This window comes from Lupinus angustifolius, chromosome LG13, assembly GCF_001865875.1.
Source record: "Lupinus angustifolius cultivar Tanjil chromosome LG13, LupAngTanjil_v1.0, whole genome shotgun sequence".
NCBI classification, from domain to species: domain Eukaryota; kingdom Viridiplantae; phylum Streptophyta; class Magnoliopsida; order Fabales; family Fabaceae; genus Lupinus; species Lupinus angustifolius.
Window position 1 is genome coordinate 1,501,564 of NC_032021.1, and position 16,646 is coordinate 1,518,209.

General features: G+C 31.3%; 3 protein-coding genes and 1 long non-coding RNA gene across 5 annotated transcripts in view; 1 reads left to right on the forward strand and 3 right to left on the reverse strand.

Moving 5' to 3' along the window:
- Positions 1-2,866, reverse strand: part of LOC109325115 (coatomer subunit gamma-2-like) — a 6,328-nt gene extending 3,462 nt beyond the window's left edge. The window contains exons 1-9 of the mRNA XM_019557264.1: positions 2,680-2,866; positions 2,193-2,290; positions 2,044-2,094; positions 1,794-1,907; positions 1,509-1,709; positions 1,308-1,409; positions 826-933; positions 514-747; positions 148-398 (exon numbers count right to left, since the gene is read on the reverse strand). Of these exons, the coding sequence (XP_019412809.1) occupies positions 148-398; positions 514-747; positions 826-933; positions 1,308-1,409; positions 1,509-1,709; positions 1,794-1,907; positions 2,044-2,094; positions 2,193-2,290; positions 2,680-2,725 (1,205 nt within the window). The 5' untranslated portion in view covers positions 2,726-2,866. The remainder of the gene's footprint in view (positions 1-147; positions 399-513; positions 748-825; positions 934-1,307; positions 1,410-1,508; positions 1,710-1,793; positions 1,908-2,043; positions 2,095-2,192; positions 2,291-2,679) is intronic.
- Positions 5,599-8,872, forward strand: LOC109325120 (ras-related protein Rab7). Its single transcript, XM_019557275.1, has 7 exons — positions 5,599-5,797; positions 6,239-6,265; positions 6,566-6,665; positions 7,527-7,673; positions 7,777-7,857; positions 8,004-8,149; positions 8,539-8,872. The coding sequence occupies exons 1-7, from the start codon at positions 5,745-5,747 to the stop codon at positions 8,603-8,605; spliced, it is 621 nt and encodes a 206-aa protein (XP_019412820.1). The 5' UTR covers positions 5,599-5,744; the 3' UTR covers positions 8,606-8,872.
- LOC109325122 lies at positions 6,335-7,673 on the reverse strand. Its single transcript, XR_002105084.1, has 2 exons — positions 7,520-7,673; positions 6,335-6,658 (listed from the first exon to the last, which is right to left on the reverse strand). It is a non-coding gene; the product is annotated as an uncharacterized LOC109325122 (long non-coding RNA).
- Positions 12,826-15,056, reverse strand: LOC109325119 (organ-specific protein S2-like). Of its 2 annotated transcripts, none has more exons than XM_019557273.1 (3): positions 14,943-15,056; positions 13,398-13,620; positions 12,826-13,226 (listed from the first exon to the last, which is right to left on the reverse strand). In XM_019557273.1, exons 1-3 carry the CDS (start codon positions 14,985-14,987, stop codon positions 12,838-12,840), a joined length of 657 nt encoding a protein of 218 aa, XP_019412818.1. In that variant the 5' UTR covers positions 14,988-15,056; the 3' UTR covers positions 12,826-12,837. The 2 variants fall into 2 exon arrangements, with proteins under 2 accessions (XP_019412818.1, XP_019412819.1); XM_019557274.1 differs by having other exon boundaries at positions 12,826-13,341; positions 13,393-13,620; positions 14,943-15,053.

Sequence of the window (16,646 nt, forward strand, 5' to 3'; positions counted from 1 at the left end):
GCAGATAGACTATTTCCAGTATTTAAACTTGTGACCTCTTCATCACTAAGCAACAACCTTACTGTTGCGCCGAGGCTTACAGAAAATTATTCAAGTGAAAAATGCACCATCTGGAGGAAAGAAACACATAAAATGACACATACTCACAGAGATCTATATTTTAATGGGAACTTCAAACACAATGATCTTATTGCTTCAACAACGACAATTTTGAACTCATCAGCAATATCAGACATGAAATTTGTTATCTGCTTCATAAGACGGTCCACACTTGATTCATTTCCTGTCTTCAAGAGAGTAGTAATAGCAAGTGTGGCAATGCTTCTGTTTTGGTCCGAGATTAAACTTTCCATATCGATGTTGCAGTTAGTGACTGCCATCGGGTGTGCCATTGCCACCTGCAAGGTTCAAAGCCAAACAATAACTGTAAATGAAAACAATAATAGTGAAGTTTGACCAAGACAAATCGAGTATTTCTGCTCATTTATGTAATTAAAATTAAAGAGGGTTAACCTTGTTCAAGGTGCGGACAGCAGCAAATCTCAAGACTGGCTTAGAAGAACTTAAGAAGAGCTGAAGTACAGTAATTGCTGGAGTTAATTCTCGGCTTGTTACTCCATTGAGCTCTGTAATTGCCTTGGCAGCTTCAAAAATCACCATCTCTGACTTGTGACGAAGACAACTCTCAAGATAATCATAGAAGGGGCGGTCCCCTGATTGTGTATTATTTCCTGACTCGCGAATGACCTGCAGAAAGTATAGTACATAAAGATTATGCAAATAAATATCATCACAATTACAGCTATGAATGAAATGGAAACACACCTGACTTGTATAACGGATCAAAAGGCATTGGGCCAAAGGTGAGCGAACAGTTCCCCTTGTCAAGCTGGTAACCAGCTTGCTAACAGCTAATCGATCATTTTGCCGTATCTGCGATGTTATAATCGACATGAGTAATATTCTGTTTATAACTTATTTTTTCTGAATATGTTAATAAAAGTATGATCATGAGAAAGCAATGATCAAAACTAAATGACACGGAAAGTCATAAGAGGACTTTAGAAGAATATACGACATCCTATTGCTATTCAATGAATTTTTAACTGTGATAGTGTGGTAAACCAAAAAAATAGACAAAGTAAGTAATCTTGCCACATAACCCAACAAACAATTATTTATATTTGAACACTAACATGTTAAGTGATCTGAGGTGATGATAGACAGACAGGGTTTTGATTTTTCAGTAGAATTTATTGTAATACACCAAAAAACCTGATGATTATCAAACCATTCATGGAGCGCACCTGATGTAGCAAAGCCAGTGCATGAAATTGTACAAGAGCTGCTCTTGATTGAACAGCTTCCTGAACCTCATTGCTCCACCTTTTTACAATCTCAGGATTTGTCTGAAAAGGAAGGCATAAATAAGCAAGCAACTTAAATGGAATATGCAACTTAAATGGAATATGCAACTATAAGGAATTGCAAATATATATTAATAATACCTGGAGTAGATGAATGCCACTAACGAGGGCTGCACTTGCAACAACTGGATTCTTATCTACAATTGCTTGTTTCAAATACCGCTCAATTTGGGTAAGGAGGGTTCCATCCGTGATACGACATAGCACACGAATGGCGTTTGCCCTATACATATCAGTCTTACTATTCATGTCCTTCATGAGAGAGCTTGTGACGATAATAACCTTAAAAACATAAAGTTAAACATGATCTAACTTTGTAATATATGGCTCTGAAAAAAATAATAAAATGGAGTATGAATTTGAAACCTCATCTGCAGAGGGGGAGAGTTCCTTTATAATCAAATAAACCATTCTCCTTAACCCAAGATCACGAGACTGGAAAAGCTTTGTCACAGAAAAGAACACTTCTGTGGCTTCGACCTATAAAAATGCAGCAAGAACAAATTACCAAAAGTGGATTAATAATGATTCTAACATAAGTCTGCAAAGTAGATGTATAAATTAGCAATGATCTAAAAAATGGACAAGTTCAACGAGGTGAGGAAAAACTCCTGACCTTTGTAAATGACTCTCCCTGATTCAGGAGGTATAAAAGTTTTGTGATAACCTACGAAAACAGAAAACAAGCATAAATGGTTCAAATTTCAATTGCAGAACAGATAAATTCTGTAGTTCAAGATAAATTTAAAAAAAAAACAAAAGAACCTGTGAGCATCTCCTAGCGTCTAGTTGCGGGTCATTAAAAACCCTGGCCTCTTGAAGAACAGACCCCTTTTCAATTCCCATAAATGGGGAATACTCAGCTGTTAACCAAAAAAAATATCAATTTAATTATCCATAAACTCGTCAAAAAAACTTTTACACTTGATCAAATTACCAATTGCACAAAATTAAATATCTGCATTGCAAATCAGATTCCTGGATCAATTCAATTTTTCCATAAACCATGAAGAATCCAAATCAGATCAAACGAGAGACAATGAAGCAATAAATTCAGATTTCAAAAAGCACTAAACAAAACGAAATTACGGTGATCTAAACAAACCACAAGGGAAATGCAATTATGAATGAGAATTAAACAATGGATCTGTAATCCGTGGAGAGTGAACCAATAGTGTAAACAAAGTGAAACTAAAACGTAAGCACAAGAATGTTATAAATCAGATCGAACGGTGAAGAATGAAAGAAATACCTTCATCGTCGCGGTCATCGTCCTTCTTCACGAGTGGCTGAGACATCGCCGGAGTATGTGAAATTCTGAGATCTGAAAACCTTTGTTTTTCTCTCAATGAAGCAAATCAACCTTTGTATAAAAATGCAACGCTGAAGTTTACAAATGAAGTAAGAAGAAGAATGAGAAAAATGTGTTGTAATAAGAATAGAAGAGGGCTTTGTATGAAGTTGTAGGAGAAAGTGGATACTACCGTGTTACCCTCGGGTGAGGTTGAGTTTTATTTTATTTCACTTTATTTTTACGGTAAAAAATGAAAAGGATAAAATATATTCTCGAAAATAAATTATTTTTTACCACCAATAAAAGTATGATGTGTATTATTTTTAATTATTTTTTAAAACTAAATGAAATAATACATATGTCATATTTTATTTTTATTGGTGCGAATGAATTACCCTTTTCAATTTTACTTTATTTATGTTTCATATTATTGTACTTATTTGATTAATATGTGACCGTTTATCCATGTAATTAATATACATGAAGTTTTGAGATTGGTGAATCTTAATTATCATGTTTTAAAGTTAATTTGAACTAAAGCAACAGTTGTAATATCTACTTTTATAAAGGTTCAATTGTATCCACTTTCTCCTACAACTACATACAAAGCCCTCTTCTATTTCTTATTACAACACAATTTTCTCATTCTTCTTACATCATTTGTATACTTCAGCTGTGCACTTTTATACAAAGATGTAATATAAATTATTTAAATTTATTTGAATTTTTCACCTTAATTTCAAGATTTTAATTACCTTTCATAACATGAAAAATACTACTGACAAAAATAACATAATTGTCATAGTTATCATCATTACCATTTCTGTAGTATATCTCACTAACTCCGCTTGTGCAAAATCCATCCAAGCCTAAGCAATTGAGTGTGAATGTATGAGTTTTAAATTTATATCTATTGTATTTTTGGAATAGATTTCAAGTTCTACCTTTATAACTCGTCACAATGTCATACATTCTCTTAAAATACATTTTTTGTATTACTTTGTGGATAAATAATAAATCATTTTGGGATGTATAGTTATCTCTATTAACAAGTGTCGCTTAAATACATACGATTAACTATTGATTAATATAAGACTTTTTGACTTAAATGGCTTGTTTTTTTGTGTTATATAATGATACATTTATTTTGAAATATATATATCACAATATACTTTAATTTTAGTTTCCTATTATTTGGTTATGCATAATATCCTTTCAATTTATCTGATTCTTTCTCTAAATTTTATTGGGTAACGAAACAAATGCTTCTTTATACATTAATTTCATAAAATTCCTTTCATTTTATTTTCCAACTCGAGTTATGATACATGAAAAATGCAGACAAACTTTTGGCGACTATGTGCTACAGTAGCACTGACAAAGGACCGTAATCATGCAAGGGTAAATTAACTCCAAAAATCTTATGCTACAACTAATCAAATACTTTTTATTTTATTAATAAAACTATTTAATTGGAACTTTAAATTCATTTCCCTCCAAAATTCAACTTTTAAATAAATCCTTAATGACCAGTTCAATGCGTCTAAGTTCCTTATGTGCTCTCTCAACATAACCTATTGTTTATTTGATTGTTATTTATTATTTATGTTCATATGCATTCTTGTATAAAATGACATTGGTCATGATGTTCATGTTCAATCTTTTAATCAAGCAATTTTTAAGCCAATCACTCTTGCCTCAATGGTAAATTTATAATCCAAATTTATTAATTTTATCCAACCCAAGCTCATTCTTATTTTAGTTTGACCTATACAAATATAAAATATTTATATTTCTTGTATTAAGGATGAAACCAATAAAAAATAATTTCATTCGGGACAAATAAAATATGAGGTACATATAAGATTATTCTTGTACTCAAAAAGTTTTACTTGTATTAATTTGCTTATGAAAATTTGTAAAACCAAAATGGTCTATGAAAATATTGAATACAAGCCAAATTTGTATTTTAAACATTTTGTATGATATCTGATAGAAAATAATTGAATATTAGTTTGAACATGAATCAAATAATCAGTGATATAAAAATCGTATCATATTGGTCGGTTCAATCAGAAAACCGGTGAACTGGACCCCTAACCGATATGGTACGAATGTAAATCGACCAAGTATCAAAATCGGTTGAAAACTGGTGAACCGACTGAAATTTGACTAAACCGATCGGTTTATACACATTTTTTTTTAAAACTTAACAACTTAAAAACTCATTACATAGTGGCCATTCTTTCCAACACTTCAAGAAATACACAAATTACACATTTTGGTTTCTAACATTGATGTGTAATCTCACTGACATTTGTGTAATCTTGGAGTCTACTGTCTGAATGCAAGATTTGGTGCAAAAATGGAACCTCGATATAAGACAACTTTGACTTCTTGGTGTTAATGTTAAAACTCCAAAATTTATTTGTTTGTCATTTATTTATATTATGCATTTGTTAAGTTATACTTTTGGATTGAAATATGTTTTGCAATTTAGACTTTGAATTTGTTAAAGATTTAAAGTTGATTTTGAATTTTGAGTAGATTATAAATATGAATTATAAATTTGAGTATCTACCTATATATATAGAGATCTATGTATATATATAAGCAGATATGTCCGATTTAACCAACATACGATTTAATTACTAAACCACCTGTTGAATTAATGTATTATTATATTCACACATTTAAATTAACCAGCATATTATTATATCTATACCCTAACCGTACGGTTTTAACAACACTACGAATAATAATCACACATTTAAATTTGTAAGGGATAAAAAATGAGTTTCAATGTAAAAAAAGAAGAGAAAACACGTGAAATAATGCATCGGAAGGAATATTCCCTGTGAAGAGAAAGCGGTCGCATAGAAAATTAGAGATAGAATAGTAGAAAGGTCGGTGAAGGTTCATAATCAGAGCTAATATAAGTTGAGAAAAGAGAAAGGTGGTTTAATCGATTCTTCCTCCGATTCCGATTCCGATTCCGATCCATTCCATTATCAACGACGACGATGCCTTCTCGTAGAAGAACTCTTTTGAAAGTCATCATTCTCGGTGACAGCGGGTTCGTTTCTCTTTCTCTCTCTTCTTTTCCATTATTAGGTTTCTTTTTCCATCGATTCTTTACTTCTTTTAGCCTTTACGCTTTTAACCAATACTCGCATCTTATCTAACTCCACGATCCCCTTTTATACTACCGATTCGCCCAATTCATTCAATTATAGCGATTTCTCCCAATAATTTTGTCATTTTCTGCTGATTTTTATTTTTTCCTGATACGAATTGCTACTTGTTTAATTTTGTTGACGATCTGAAAATACGTGATTGAATGATGCAGTGTACACAAATTCGCCATGTATATATTGCTTTTATTTGGATCATAAGAAACTTCGCTACCATAATTCAATTCATTTTTTACACTTACTATCTTGCTAAGTTGATTTATGTGCTGCGAGATTTATAGTTTCTACTTCGTTTTTAACATCGTAATGTTGATGTTTTGCAGGGTGGGAAAAACATCTTTGATGAATCAGTATCCTTCTGCAGAAACAAATATCTTGCTATTTAATTATTTTACTTTCTGGAAATTACATTAGCCACTCTTGATTACATCTCATACCTCCTTAAGTAAGAGGTCAGTGTAACTTCAATCACCACACTTTATGTGTAGATCAAGTTTGATGATAGCATAAGTTGATGTTGAGAGTAATTAAGTTAAACCTCTTAAGAGTTCAGTGTAATTTTCCCTTAATAATTTTCAATTTTATGTTTCCTAGTGTCCTGTATCCTGAATATCTATAGACTGTTAGTTTCCGTAACTTATATATTTTAGATATGTGAATAAGAAGTTTAGCAATCAGTATAAGGCAACCATTGGAGCTGATTTTTTAACCAAAGAAGTGCAATTTGAAGATAGGCTTTTCACCTTACAGGTTTGTCAATAGTGCTTGTCTGTTCTTATCTTGTTCTAGTATTGAATGAAAGTGACCACATAGGGGGAGAGGGGGTCACGAAGAGCAAAATCATTTTGTGTTGGAGTCATATCTTTTTTATTCTACTTATATGTTATCTAATGCATTGTTTTGCATACTGACTTAGCTAAATAATCTTAGGTCACAACCTCCTCAATGAATGAGATTGAACACGTTGATGTTGGATGATATTATATATCATATTTTTTCCATTTGGACTAAATTTCTCTCCAATTGCCCCTTTTAGAGTTAGAATGCCTAAATCCTAGAGTGTCTTGAAACCTATTGGTTCTTCACTGTTACTGAAAATGGGCTTGTGCATGTAATGTAGCCTGTGGGTAGCTGAAAGTGCTGTTTCCTGCCATTTCTGCGAAATTGTTCATTGTATTTTTGATTTAATGTCATTATAGATTTATAGTATGTCTTCACCTTGTGGATTCAAATGAATTACTTTAGTGATCTATTAGTTTAAACATTGATCATCTTTGGTATATGTAATTGGGTATTCTTAGGCTGAGGATAAGGAGTTAAAAACTAGTAAAAATGCATTATAAACTAAGTCCACTATCTCTTAGAATATTAAATATTTAGTTTTATTACAAAAAAGATACTCTCCTGCAGAGATTGTGACAGAGATGGAGTTTTTTGTATGTTACATTACAAGTGAGTTATATGTATCTGTAACTATGTTCCTCGTGCACATTATGTTTCAGCCTATTCTAGATCTTAAAATTACCTTTAAGTTTTAAGTTAAACAGTTAGTTACAATAGTAAAAATCTGTTTTCTTTCTTTTTAAATTTTTTGTATTCATAACATTGCAGATTTGGGATACAGCTGGCCAGGAAAGGTTCCAAAGCTTAGGAGTTGCTTTCTATCGTGGGGCTGACTGTTGTGTTCTTGTATATGATGTTAATTCATTGAAGTCATTTGAAAACCTTAATAACTGGAGGGAGGAATTTCTGATTCAGGTATGCTTGTGTTCATTTTTCTGGATAAATTTCTCAGTTTAAATTACCACTAACAATGCTCTAGTGATTTTATAAATATTAAGATCCGTGATTACTTTGCCAGGCAAGTCCTTCTGATCCAGAGAATTTTCCTTTTGTTGTTATTGGAAACAAGGTAGATATTGATGGTGGGAACAGTCGAGTGGTATGTTTATCCCCTGCTTAAGTTTTCCATGTTTCTTTCCTTTCTTTCAGAAACTTGCATGCATGTGATACATTCATGCTCACAACACAAAATTATCAAGCATATACTTCTAAATAGATGAACAAGTTCATTCTGTTATGTTGCAGGTTTCAGAAAAGAAGGCTCGGGCTTGGTGTGCATCAAAAGGAAATATCCCATATTTTGAGACATCTGCCAAGGAAGGTGTTAATGTTGAAGAAGCATTCCAATGCATAGCAAAGAATGCCCTTAAAAGTGGGGAAGAGGAAGAGCTGTAAGTTCTTAGACATGTGTATCTCTTCTTGACTTCTTTCATATACATGAACATGCTAAGGCACATCTACATTTGAGTTAGATCTATGATTATGAGATGGTGTTGACTGCTCAGGTAACATTTTGGTCTTGTTAGGCCTCAGGGGAGGTGAGTATAATCTCCCCTAGATACTGCAATGCGATAATACATTTAAATATGAAGAGTCCTAGGTATCTAAATCTTTATCTACATTATTGCAATTGCTGTGAGAATTAGTATCGGATGTTAGTTTGTCTATATGTAAGTCGTACCCTGCAAATGAGTATGGTGCATGTTTCAAGTAATATCCCTTTGGTACCTCTTTATTATTTGGATGTGTTATTGATATCACGTTTTGGGTTTTGTTGTAGATACCTGCCAGACACAATTGATGTTGGAAGCAGCAGTCAGCAACGGGCAACTGGATGTGAGTGCTGAATATAGAGATTTTCCTTTGAATACAAATAAAGCATATTGCTCAAAATGATATTGTCCTGTTTAGCCATTGTTGTCTATGAGGCTTCTTTGTACATTAGTGTTTGCTAAAGAAACAAATTGGCCCAGTGCTATCTGTTGGGTGCTTGCTTGGTTTATGTGTTAATTCACCAGATTAGTTGTTCTACTTGCATCGTATTCTAAAATTGTGAAAGAAACAGCATAAGATCATTCTCAAGTCATGTTTCATTGCTTAATATTCTTTGCTTACCTAATCAATATTTTGCATAGCTTTCATTAGTCACCCACATTCAGCAGAAACTGAGCAGCAATGTTTTACTTTCATGCCTTATTTTGAGGAGCTTCGGCCATTCAACTCTATCTCACACATAAGCATGTAAAGACGTTAGAGTAATAAAATATGCAGAAGCTGCAAACAGATAAGCACGTTAGGGTTCATCTTGTGAGAACTATTTTCGGAGAGAACAAAATTAATAGAAGCTGCAGCGTGGAAAGCCTACTGTTTTCAACGCAAACTATATTTCATTGATCCTTTCACGTTCATGATGTTAGCCATGATTTTCAGATTAGGCTTTCTCAACTTCTGTAAAATTTTGACTTGAGGGCTTTTGGGATTGGGAAAAGGTTTACTCAAGACTCATGAGTAACGCCTAGGGTGCTGGTTGGTGAATAACATATAGATTTGCTGGTTTTTATTACACTGTTTGGTTCGGTTTAAGAATGGGGTGGGGAGGGGAGGGAAGACAAGTGGAATAATTTTAATTAAATGGAAGGGAAAGAAAGGAGCATAAGGATTTTAATGACTCAAATGGAGGATTTTAATTAGAATCATTTCCGCCCCTTTCCCTTCACTCTAATCTCCTCAAACCAAACACATTTTGGGGCTTTTCTAAATGAGAAAATGATGTATACGTTGACAATATAAGAGTTTTTTATATTGTCACTGTATCATCTAGTGTTTATTTTTAATATCATAGATTTTTCAGACAAAGTAATCCAAATGAACGTGTTAGTGTATAGATTTAATACTTACTAATAAAGCTTAAAAATTGGTGTACCGACAGTGGAAACTTTTTTATACTATCAGCACATCATCTACCATTGATTTGTATTACTTTTGTTTGAGAGTCAATGGTGGTTAATAAACAATGCTGGATGATTTGTTGATAGTGTAAAAAATACTTACACTATCTGTGTACACATATTAAATGCTCAGAATTATTGAACATGGGTTTTTTTGTTGTGAACATGATGACAATGGGCATAACAGTGCTGAAAATATTTTGGTTAACATGAGATGGGTATAATTTTTGATGAAGATGAAAAGAACCCTGGAAGCTGAGCTTTTGTTTTTCCTTCCTGTGCTGGCTTAGATATAAGAATATTGAAGAAAGATCAATTCTAGCATGAGAGAGAGAAAAAATAATAGGAAGTAGTAACGATGTAAGTGCCCAATACTAATTATGTGATAAAAATATACATGTGTCACATTTTAATACGTCACCAATATCATTAGTATCTATGGAACTGTATGTGAGTTTTGTCCATTTTCTTATCGTGTGCAGCCTGTGCACATCATAATGCTTTTACTCACAGCAAGCTTGAGTTGCAGTGTCATTGAATACATGTATATTGCAATGGAAATCCTAGCTGTGCTCTCTCTTTTTATAGGTCACCGTTTTTCTTTTTCCTTTTTCTAAGGGACGAGGGAGAAAATAATTTGATCTCTACGCTCATACTTCATATATATCATATTTACTAACTTCATGACAAAATTCAAAACCACACACAACTTCCTGCATCAACCCTGCTGTTTTTCTAGTGCTGCTTCAAATTAAAAGACCTGACATATAAAGGGAAAAACACTTCCAATTTTCAATCAACCACGCATACTTACTACATAGGGCAATTCAAATTAAAAATACACAATGTATTTAACACTATTAATTGCAGCGAACCCGGAATTTAAGTCTCAAAACAAAACATAGACGAATTAGGGTTCCATAACAGACACAAAGCCTCACCACAATGAGTAGGAACAGCATGAGCATTGTTTCCACGAGATCTAATAGCTTCGAATTCAGCTTCAGTCGCAGCTTCCACGGACTCCAAGTCGCTCTCCTTACATTCCTCCGCCACCACCACCGAATCTCCGCCAGGACCTTGTTTCTGCGCCGCACGTTCCGAGTGTTTCACCACGGCAGGGGCAGAAGCGGAACCGCCACTTGCCGCCGAAGACGAAGCAGCGGCAGCGGAGGAGAGGTTGGCGGGGATTTGACGAGCTCTAGTCAAGGGACCATTGTGGAAGGGAGGAGGGTGGAGAGAAGAATTGGAAGCGTTGAGAGCGTTGGACTTCCTCTTCCGGCCTCCGGCACGGCGGCGCGTGGTGGCTGGTTCCGATACCGGGGAATTGGCCGCGGATGGAAGATGAGGAGTAGCGTCACGGCGTTTCTCCTCCATGGAGAGAAGAGGGTGATAGGTGAAATGCGATGAGTGTAACTGTATTTCGGTTCTGAAGATATACGTCAATGACAGTGGTTTTATTATGCATAACTGGAGAATGCTTTGGGTATAAGAAAAGTTATGAGAAAGGTAAAAAAAATTATGACCAATAAGTTACTACCAAGAGTATTACTATAGAGGAAGTGCATGAAGAAGATGCTAATTTAGTATAATGGATAGTTAACATATCAACTCATATACTTTCATAATATATTTATGGTGTAATAAACTAGTGTTGTAAATAATACCTATATTCACACTTATTATATTATCTAAACATTTTTTCTTGAAGAGTAAATAATAATTAAATATTAATAATAAATGATGCAGATAATATATAAAATTTAAATACTTTCACATTATTTTTTGCTCTCTCATAAACTATTATATTATTAATATTTAGATATTAATCTCATATTTTATTATCTTATAACTATAACAAGAATTTGATATATATATATATATATATCATTCGCATATTAACTATAAAATAAAAATAATAAAAATGAATAATAAATATAAATTACTTTTATAATATTTTTTTACATTGGGGTACATAAATTTCAAACTCTGGTAAATAACATTGAAGTTCTCCGAAACTATTTATGTATACATATGGATGATACAGTTTTCTCTTTTAAAAAAATTATCAACTTAGACATGAAGGGTTTGGATGAAATAGTTTATCAACTAGTTGATAGGTGTAATATGATAATTCCACAAGTGACTTTCGTGTCTCAAAAGGAATATTAACCGAGGGTAATTCTTATGAAAACTATTAAAAATGTGTGTCTGTAAATTTAGTTATTTTCCTATTTTATAGGAAAGTATTGCATTTATGGTGCATCCAAAAAAGGTTGTGTAAGTACTATGTGATGCCTTGATTTTATTGAAAAACTTAATCAATAGTTCTTAGGTTGCTATCAAAACTTGACACTACACATCATGTAATTGGAGCATATGATGTGACGTGAAAACAATTAATAAAACATTGTCAACACATTAAAAATTTAATTTCAATTAAAATTTAGTCATAAATGTTAATATTAAAAAACATAAATACACTTGTATCTAAACTCTAAATATAATGTGACTTATCTCTTTCCATGCAAGTTTTTGTTCTCCTTCAATAAGTTTGTCTTTGGGTTCAGTTGATAGTTCAAAATCGCTAATCGCACAACAGAATAGGGCAATGTTTTGGGGTAAAACATGTTTGATGTGTACATTTTGGTATGGATTGTTTCATCATTTTATGTTCATTTTTTCTTCATATTTCACGAGATGAGATGTATTGAACAACTTAGAAATAATTATGCAGAATCACTCTAACTGCTTGCATTTCAAAAATAATCTCCATCTACTATAATATATGCTTCAAACATAAAATCTTCATGTTGTAAACAAGCATGCCAATAATTGTAATGAAGTTATCAATAATTTCATCATTAAACAAAAGATACAAATTACAAGGAAGAGATCACCCTACTATTTCGTTGTAGACCACCAATTATTTTACATATGTAATCTACGTTATTCATAAAGGATGATAAATCACACCATAATACTACTGGATATAATACGATACATAAAAACAAAACACGCGATCTTATTTAGTTACATTCATGCATATCTTCTCTTTCTCATCTACACATCATACTTAGTTGGGTTTTATTACTTGGGTTCAATATCATTAATCACCAAATTGTATCCACTTACATTCGGTCTAGGTTCAAATCATTATTCAGTGGATTATACCTAGTTGCATTTGGCCTAGGTTCAAATTCAGTGTTCACTGGATTATATCCGCTGATATTTGGTCTAGGTTCAAAATCATTATTCAGTGGATTATACTTAGTTGCACTTGGCCTAGGTTCAAATTCAGTGCTCACTGGATTATACCGAGTGGCACTTGGTTTAGATTCAAAATCACTATTCACTGGATTATACCTGGTGGCACTTGGCCTAGGTTCAAATTCAGTGTTCACTGGATTATACCGAGTGACACTTAGTCTAGGTTCAAAATCACTATCCACTGGATTATACCTAGTGGCACTCGGCCTAGGTTCAAATTCAGTGTTCACTGGATTATACCGAGTGACACTTAGTCTAGGTTCAAAATCACTATTCATTGGATTATACTTAGTGGCACTCGGCCTAGGTTCAAACTCGGTGTTCACTGGATTATATCGAGTGACACTTAGCCTAGGTTCAAAATCCTTGACAAATTTCTTATTTTCCTTGGTATCAACATTTTCATCATTATAAACTGAATTTGGTCTTGGTTCAAAATCTGTTGTGAGCACCTTTTTTTCTATGGTATGCTCTTCATCACATTTCTGCATTAAATCTTCAACATGTTGCTCGTGACTCTTGGGGTTGTTCTCGGATTGTATATCAGCATTCAATTTCAAAAGGCCTTGAGTTTCTTCTTGTAATTTCTTATCTTTCATGATATGTTCTCCTGGATCTTTTCTCGATTCTACAATAGCAACAATCTTCGGAAAAAAAAATATGTCAGTCAGATGTTACTATCCCAATTCCCACTAGGTAATTAGTTCATAAACAACATTTTATATCATAAACAACATTTTATATAATAATGATGTAAAGCTCTGCTGGATTTTGATGAGATGAAAGATAAAACAAAATTGATACAAATGAGATAATACATTTAATAATAAAAAAAACTATACTTTCAACTCAATTAGCAAAAAGTTTAAGTTTAATTCTCTAACATTTTTCATATCATTAAATGATGTTGTGTTGAAATTTGATTTGCCAATAAATTTAGCCATGTTATGATCACATGAGGAATGAAAAATTGTATGAGTTTTATACATTATTATTTAATCATCTATTATTTATGTTTTATTATTACAATTTCTTCCAAAAAAAATAATACAAATAAATGATAAATAATAATTTGATTACCTATAATTTACAGTAATACACTTAATAATTTATAGTAACAGATTATTAAATGCAAATGTAGTTTTTTTTAATCTGAGTTCAAAATCAATACTTCACCCTCCTTATTATAAAAATAGTAAAACTTTATGAAATTATTATCTCATAACCAACAAGATATTGGTCTAATAGTATAAGATTTTGCTAGATCTCATGATGATCAAAATGTTATTAATTGTTTAATTTATAAGAGCGACACTTGTTGAAAGATATAATCATACATTCTGTAAAAATTTAGTTCTTTATCCCTAGAATGACTAATACTTTTAATGTACCCAACAAGTATTATGCGTAGTATATATAAAAAAAGTTAAAATGCTATGATTTATAATTGAGTAACAAATGAAAGATACATATTGATAAATAGTTAATTTGTTAGACAAAACACTAAAAAACAAGTTTTTGGTTACTCATTATCATAGTCATTAATTCTATGGACATCTAATAATTTAGATTTACTCACTACTTGAATTATTGAATTTCTCTAGAATTAATGGCTATGATAGACAGTAAGTTTAAAAAACTTACTCTAAATGGATCCTCCTCATATTTTTAAAGTTTTGCCACATTTAAGGGAGTATATTATTTTGCAAATAAAGAAGTCCAATCCATCAACCTTCAAATGAAACAAGTTTTAAGTAAATTATGCTTATATAAAACGCTGTTCTTTGCTCCATAACTTGTCAAGCTTATTTCATTTCATTTACTCCAATTTATTTGAGTCTCGATTGATGTTATTAAACCCAAATCATTTGGATCCATATTTTGTATAATAAGGCAATAAACAACTAATAATATGAGAAGATAGGGTAATTAATAGAAGCAGGAAACAATAAAAATGAGAACATACCAAGAAAAGGAAGAGAAGAGGAAGCAAAGCCAGAGAAGGTCTCATTTTAAATATTTCACTTTCTTTGCCTTTTTGTTGGGATGGATAGGATGATATTCTCACTGTCTATTTATAGCCAGATCATACACATAAAAGTTGCATATGCATTTATTAATCTCAATTCTGTATTTTTTATGAGAAAAACATGTATGCTATGACAATGTATAAATTTTATACTTTATCAATTTATTAATATATTATTCACCGTTCATATTTAATTACATTTGACTACTCAAACAAGTAATCTAAATAAATGGTGGATGATATAATAAATTTATATAAATCTCTAGACCAATAATACATAAATATTACATTCTTTTTTATATCTTAATCTTTTCATATTATTCCCATATAAATTTATATTTTATTACTTCAAATTATTCTCTTATTTAATATTTCTCCAAAATATTAAAACTTTTGGAACTGATGAACTACATATTATGAGAGAATACTAAATGTAAGAGTTTTTATATTTTTATCATTTATTATTGTTAATTATTATTGAATGATACTAAAATATAAATAACACACATAAATGATAAATTATGTATTGTTCTTGTTCATGCAAAATAAGTTTAACTTAACACTACATAAATATTAAATTCATTATTTAATGATTAATTATATGTACACTCCATCTCATCTCGTATATATCTTTGATATTTTATTTTTTCATGTTTTTGAAAAAAAAAATGATGTAAGGTGGGGTGGGTGCAGGAACAGGTGAACAATTATACTTACAAATCTGTATTGAAAACTACATTAGAAAGCAGACAAATAATTGATGAAAAAAGATAAGTAATGAATAAAGATATCATTGATTGCAACAAATTGCCCCAAATCAGTTATGTTTCTTCAATTTAATGAATAGTTTGTCATATCATATTATTCAAATTGGTTGGAGAATCTATATATCTGTGTATTTTAATGTTTTTTGAATTAATTAGTGTAGTTTTATTCATGTTCTTATTTTCTCTAAAGGCTTCAGTTCTTTCTTTAGTGATGCAAATTTTTTGATTTGGATGGATGATTTGTAATTTTAATGGTGGTGGAGATGGAAGAGGGACAATTGGAGATAGAAACTAACTTGCAATGTGGGCTAATAATTAAATCATAACAATTGAGAAATGATAAATACATATTTATTGGAAAAGAATTCTCCTCAAAGTGAAAATTTTAAAGTGTTACATCACATAATTAAATTATATATTTTGTTTTTATTTTAATATATTTCTTTTAATACTCGAGAAAATTTTAACCTTTAGTATTTCTTCTCCTCTAGCAAGTAAGCTATCATAATTAAATTATATATTTTATACGACATTTTCCCTCTTTGGAAGCTATTATCATCAAATTTGTATAAAACAATAAATAACTCATAATTAATATAAATTAAGTGATAGTGCAATAAAATTTATTAAAATGGCAATTTAGATAAGAATTTAAATGTAGTATAATGTATTTTCACATACATCAAATAAATATATTTTTCTTACTAATCTCAATCTTTAACATAAAATAACTATTAAAAAATGTAAATATGTGACAACTTTTATACATTTAGTATATCATCTATATTATCATCATCGAGTCTTAAATAAAAAATAATACACATAGATAATAGTATACATTAGACAAAACTTAGTCTAACAAGATTTTGCTCAA

Excerpts from the sequence above, each read along its gene's own strand:
- LOC109325120 (XM_019557275.1), top strand. The coding sequence starts at position 5,745 with ATGCCTTCTCGTAGAAGAACTCTTTTGAAAGTCATCATTCTCGGTGAC. Across the intron at positions 5,798-6,238 it reads ATCATTCTCGGTGACAGCGG|GGTGGGAAAAACATCTTTGA; the intron begins GTTCGTTTCTCT and ends GATGTTTTGCAG. Across the intron at positions 7,674-7,776 it reads GGGAGGAATTTCTGATTCAG|GCAAGTCCTTCTGATCCAGA; the intron begins GTATGCTTGTGT and ends TTACTTTGCCAG.
- LOC109325119 (XM_019557274.1), bottom strand. The coding sequence starts at position 14,987 with ATGAGACCTTCTCTGGCTTTGCTTCCTCTTCTCTTCCTTTTCTTG. Across the intron at positions 13,621-14,942 it reads CTCTTCTCTTCCTTTTCTTG|ATTGTTGCTATTGTAGAATC; the intron begins GTATGTTCTCAT and ends TTTTTTCCGAAG. Across the intron at positions 13,342-13,392 it reads TTGAACCAAGACCAAATTCA|GATTTTGAACCTAGGCTAAG; the intron begins GTTTATAATGAT and ends AAATTTGTCAAG.